Source organism: Poecilia formosa, unplaced genomic scaffold, assembly GCF_000485575.1.
Source record: "Poecilia formosa unplaced genomic scaffold, Poecilia_formosa-5.1.2 Scaffold204, whole genome shotgun sequence".
Lineage (NCBI taxonomy): Eukaryota > Metazoa > Chordata > Actinopteri > Cyprinodontiformes > Poeciliidae > Poecilia > Poecilia formosa.
This window is the reverse complement of record NW_006800143.1, coordinates 281,353-287,449: the sequence shown is the minus strand read 5'-3', so window position 1 is coordinate 287,449 and position 6,097 is coordinate 281,353. Positions and strand designations below refer to the sequence as shown.

The following is a 6,097-nucleotide window of genomic DNA, read 5'->3' as shown; positions in this document are numbered from 1 at the left end:
TGGCGGTACACCGCATGCGCTAAAATAGTAGATCCTTATATTGCAGGGATGTACCACTTTAAGGCTCTGTTTATGAAACCATCACTTCTGGTTTTAGCTATAGATCGGTTCAGGAACGCAACTGTGACAGCTTTTACTGAGCAGCGTATCACGCGACAGTGCTGTGACACTGTTGTTGTGAACTCCCAGTTCTTTTTGGCACAAGTATTGACTTATTACGAGAGAAAACTAAACACTCGAGCGGCTAACTTCAACTAGAGTGGCTGAGACTGAAGACTGCTGGAAAGAGCTTCAGTAAACAAAGGTAATCTGAACCTCACGCTTTTGGTGTTACAGCTAGCTTAATGTTTGTTTTTCTTCTTTAAAGAAAAGAACGGTAACATTAGTGGGACAATTCAGATACTGTGATATTGGAGCATTCGTTAGCAAATAAAATAGTATGCTTAAATGGTGAGCTTATTGTGTCGTTAGGAAAATAGTTTTCTACTTGAACAAACTTGGGTGAATATAGGGCTCTTAGAAGTCAAGTAAGTGAAATTTAGACAACAGTAACGTTCTTCAAATAACGTTTTCGGGCAATGTCTAAAACATAGTTCTTGTGGTAATGTTCTTTCGTTTTGGGTCACTTCTGATTATTTTTATTTTACAATAAGTTGGTGGCACAAATATTAGCCCAGAATGTTGTAGCTTTCGTTATTGTTTTTACTTTTATACATTATGTTTGTATGTTGATGTGACAGGTGTTTTATTGTTCAACACTTGTGAAATCTTGATTATTGGCATGTTTATGTAGTTTGACTTCTAATGTCATTTGTATTCTTCTTGTTGTTTTTTTCAGGTCTTTACTCAGAATTCAGGAAGAGTTTTGTTTCCATTATTTTATCTGAAAATGGATAACAGGGATGACAATGAGAGCACCCCGCTTTTGGACTCGGAAAACAGACCTTCACCACCATCGGTCTTCCAGGGACGCAGACTAGCGTGTGCTGCCATCCTACTTGCTGAATCCTTGGAAAGGGTTGCATTCTATGGCATCACATCCAATCTGGTACTTTTTCTCAACAACAGCCCTTTTTACTGGGAAGGCACTGAGGCCACGCAGGCACTTCTGACATTCATGGGAATAACTTACCTGATTTCACCGTTTGGAGGCTGGCTGGCAGACGCGTGCTTTGGGAAGTTCATGACTATTGCTTCAAGTTTAATCCTGTATTTGATTGGCATGATTTTTTTCCCTTTTATTTCAAATGACTCAACAAGGATACACCTATGTGGAGAAGAGACAGCATTTCCTGTGCAACCTGCTGAATGTATGAACAACTCCACTCCAGCAAATGTAATTTGCCCATGGCGCAGGCCATATTGTGGCTCAGTAATCTACATTGGACTGGTTTTAGTTGCGCTTGGTGTCGGTACTGTGAAGTCCAACATCACTCCCTTTGGCGCCGATCAGGTAAAGTTTAAACCATAGTTTTCACAACTCATATTATTTATTGCACTGCTCAAACATGTTGTTTTTCCAGCCATGGCGAAAAATAAATATGCCGCCTTTTGGTTGCAGAGTTTTCATGTATAACCAGGTTGTAAAATTATTTGAATTAGAATTGCACCAATCAGTCAGCCATTTTTCTCTCATTGGCTTCGATCTCTGATTAACAAATATTAAAAGATTTGTTTTCTTTTCTTTAGTTTTCATTAAATTAATCAAAACTAAAACATCATAATAATCCATAAACACATTAACCAACTGCATGTATTTGCATGTTTCTTAAAATTCAAATGAAGGCTATGTATAGATAAATAAAGGGAAAGTGTTAGATATACAGAACACATACACCCACAGGCTCTCTCTTCACCATGACGGGGTGTTTTTTATGGTCTATGTTTTAGATTTTTTCGTTTCCTCACATGTGTAAGATTGGGTATGCAGTGTGTGATCAAACATGTGATTGGGTATTTGGTGTGCCGTGACATTTCACTGAGACATGCATGCTCTTGATTATCATGGCTGTTTCTAAGTAAAGTCATGTGAAAAGGGAAGTACGTGCCTATAAAAATGGAAATTCTCTGTTACAACTGGAAATGAAAGCACATTTGAAATATTGCTCATAAATTAAGGCTCTATATGTTAGCTACATCTCTAGGAATATCAGATAAATTCCAGGTGAGAGAGTAAATCTATTTGTGAACTCAGATGTACCTTTGTTATCGGTGTTAAAGATTTTTTTTTTTTTCCAATTTTACAATCAGTGCTGGAACACTTCTACTTGTTAGAGACTTGGATAATCCCTCCTTCCTGCTCTATATCAAGTGAGCTGAATTGACTTGAATTTTAGGATAAATCTATTAATATAATTTTCAAGCATATAATATAATGCAGCGACCTAATAGACGTTAGACTTTGAGATTTCGTCTGTTACATAAAGTCCATCTGGAAAATATTCAGAGCGCTTCACTTTTTCCACATTTTGCTATGCTCATTGTATTAAATTAAGCTTTTTTTCCTTATACTTCCTCACACAAATATTCCATTATGACAATGTGAAAAAGAGTTTTCAAATGTATTTAAAATACAGGAGTATTATAATGTTATTTCCTCATCAAAAACATACCTGCTTTAATTCTTAAATTCATGTTCGAGAAATCCTTGAATCTCCCGCGGCAACCATTTGGACTTGCGTAAACGCTTGTTCTCACTAAGCTCCGCCTATTTTCACAAAGCTCTTCCTTGGCGCTGCGGTCTCCACCCAAGCTTCCACCTCTCATAGAGCACACCTCTCCTGCGTGCTCCAGACGTAGCTCCACCAAGCTAGCAGTGGCAGCCATTAGCAAGTGCTCATCATACAAACTACTTCTCATTCCAATACTCCTAAGAACCTTATTGTGATGATGTGCTGAAGAAGGCAGAGTGTTTGAAAAAGCAGGATCTTCTTTGAGAGACGGAGGCCAATTTCAATGCACCAAACTGCAATGTCAGATTTTGTTTGTCATGTTTGAGATATACATACAACGTTTTTACAACAACTGAAGGTAAATTAGTTTCTTGATTTTGCTATAAAATGGCACTCTGTTACTGGAAAGCACATAATACCTTGCTCCACCCCCCAAAAAATGTTTTTAAGTGAATTGCGGTGAATACTTTTCAGGTACTACATTACACTTCTTCTAAAATACGACTATTTTATCTTAGGTGAACTAACATAAAATGTGTGGCTCTTTGAGACTAAAGTTAAACTTTCAGGAGTGATGCTAGACTGATAGTTGGTTGAGCAATTTATGGGTCTCTTAAAAAAATCTTCTCTGGATTCACAAGCATCTGCAACATATTTTTATTTCCTTACAGAGAAGTACTTTTGCATACTAGAGCAAAAGCAGAAGATTATCAGACTTAAAAGTTTACATTAGATTAATGCTAAATAATACCTCAATTTTACTAATCTAAAATCCCTTCTCAGAATATATTGATTTAAATGAGAGATGGATACAGAAGCTTAGTTCCTGTAACATGAGAAAGTCTTTTTTGTTTATAGTTTTTAGATAAAATCAAAATATGACAGTTCTGTGTAAAAAAAAAAAAAAAATATTGAATGTTTTAAAGATATTTTTTCATCCATGTATTTACTAATTTGAGCATACCATAGTATAATATAAATGTCAACTAGGTAGGTTTCTAGATGTGCCATGCTTTTTGCAATTTTCTGATTATGGCTATCAAACGTTTGGAAAATTGCTTAAAATTTTAACTCTAACTTGAAACCCCTTAAATGTCCTCAGGACATCAGGACGTCTTCATGGATTCATCAACTAACTAAGCATTTGAGACTTAAGAGTTCACATCATTACTAGTTGATCCCTGATCTCTGGTTAGTTCTTGACATTGACATTGATGGGTGCACACTGAAAATGTGAACAAGTTCCACTGTGTGCACTTTTGCAAGGCTCTGTGTACTTCCACTCTGTGGCTGTAAGAATCGACATATCATTATTCAAAGAACTTGCTCTAAGAAAGCAGAGAGATCTTTAACTGGATTATTGTATCCTGACACAATATCCCGAAGTGTGTATAAATACTTCCAAAAGAGGTTGGTGGTGTTCATTTTAAACAATACTCGATCCTGTTGCAACATTTTTCACATTTATGTCACGATTTCTTTTCACCATGTTTAAACACACAGAGCACATTGGCATTTGACAGTGAAGTGAATGAAATGATTCACTTATTATTAGTGTCAGTCAGACAAATCTTCATAAAAGGCCTATTAACTTGTCAATGCTACTTTTAGTTTAATTGAATCCTAAGATTTGTCAGTTAGTAGCTCTTTTTTTCTGAATTAATAACTGAGTATCTCTAGGCTCTTACAGTTATATTTGGGACAAGAGGAGAGACGTCTCTTCTGACAGCTTTTGTGTAGTTAACAAAGAAGAGATGAAAGGGGGAAAAACTGAGTTGAGTACAACTGTACTGGAGGGCTATTTTTTCAAAGACTATCATACAGGATTGATAAGCAAAATAACTTGCATAAAAAATATTTGCTCGATAGACCGTTAGAACCAGTGCTGTATTTTAAGTTTGCCTTTTCCTTGCCTGAGTAAAACTGGCAACAGTATTTATTCAGAAATAAACAGTAAAATGTGTTTCTTATTTGAAATGTTCTAATTCAGTTCTTTGTAACCTGACATTGAAGTAAACTTATGTTGCACAAGAGTTATAGAAAATCAGATTCAGTTTTTTTTTTGTACTGAATCTCTCTCTATTGGATATTTATAGAGGAAATGAGGAGTAATATGAGGAGCTTTGTTATAGCTCCTCATATTACGCTGCTAAAACCGGTGCTTCAGTATGAAGTGAATTGGTGCTGCTATGACAACAATTGTATTTTCTCCCATATAAAGTTTTCATAGATGTTTTTTTTTATTGATTTAAGATGTTCTTTTAGAAAGCTCAGTGTAGGTAATGTGTGTTGGCTGCTTCACAACCTTCAATCTTTGTGAAAAACAACTCTGTTGTATACTCTGCATATTTATTTTCTGCCATTCCATTAGAGCCTTAGATATTCATTGAAATCTTAAATTTAAAAATATTGCTTACTTGAATCAAATGTGGATCATTTTCTTTGGATACTTTACCTTGATGCCATTTACATGTCACTTTCATGTTAATTGGGTTTTTATGTCGTCTTTAAGAGATTTGCAATCCACACAAAGGCCAGGTCGCAGCAGTTTGTGCTTTGTGTGGTTGCATGTAGATGGAAAGAACATAAACTGTGTTAGATAATGCTGCGTCCTTTGCTCCTTTTTTGCATAATGGAGGAGCTTTAAGCTTTAAAAGCTTAAAGATCAAATGTTATGATGCCGTTGAGATGACCCTTGGTAAATAAGTGCATTTGTGTTCAAACGTGTCCGTTCAAAAGAAACTAAGTGCAAGAATAAGGGTTGCCCACCTCTTTTTCAGAGAAGTGCAATATGCGTAGGACTTAAAACGATCTAAGCCAGAAAAAATAATCTAGTGACTTCATACAGACTTTATATATGTCACAAATGTTGAGCCATTTGTGAGCCAACTCATCCAGTATTAGGGACATATTGTTGAACTTTAACATGCTGGCAAGAAGGTCTGGGCTCTGGAGCTAAGGGAACTCACTCCTTCACTACTGAACCGACCCCGTCATCGGAGGATGAGGGGGATGTGCAGCCACACGTTCCTTCATAACAGAACCCGTCCTGGCCATGTACAAGCCAAGATGTATTATCTCTTCTAGGTAAAACTTTTTGGCCAGTTTTAAATAGTCAAACACATCATAGCAGTTGGAAATGTGCCACTTGTTTTAATGAGATTTGGCCAGTGCTGGACTTTTCCTATGGCCTCACAGAGCGCCAGCTCCTCAAGAAACAACCACAACATATGCTGCTGGTTTGTTCCAAGTTTGTGATTCATCTTCAGACAGTGTTTCAGTAGTCCTTTCAAACCTTTCCTTTCATTGAACATCAGTGTTGTGTTCAAAGTACCCAAAGTGTATTGATTGTTTTTCAGATGATCAACCACTGTCGAGAGTCAGAATAGTTAAACATGAAAAATGTTGCCTGATGAGCCTCAGGT

General features: G+C 36.5%; 1 protein-coding gene across 1 annotated transcript in view; it reads left to right on the top strand.

Annotated features, from left to right (window-relative positions):
* Positions 1 to 5: 5 nt before the first annotated feature.
* The window catches only part of slc15a4 (solute carrier family 15 member 4), a 35,793-nt gene continuing 29,701 nt past the window's right edge, over positions 6 to 6,097 (top strand). Inside the window, exons 1-2 of the mRNA XM_007567105.2 lie at positions 6 to 304; positions 839 to 1,453. Of these exons, the coding sequence (XP_007567167.1) occupies positions 890 to 1,453 (564 nt within the window). The 5' untranslated portion in view covers positions 6 to 304; positions 839 to 889. The remainder of the gene's footprint in view (positions 305 to 838; positions 1,454 to 6,097) is intronic.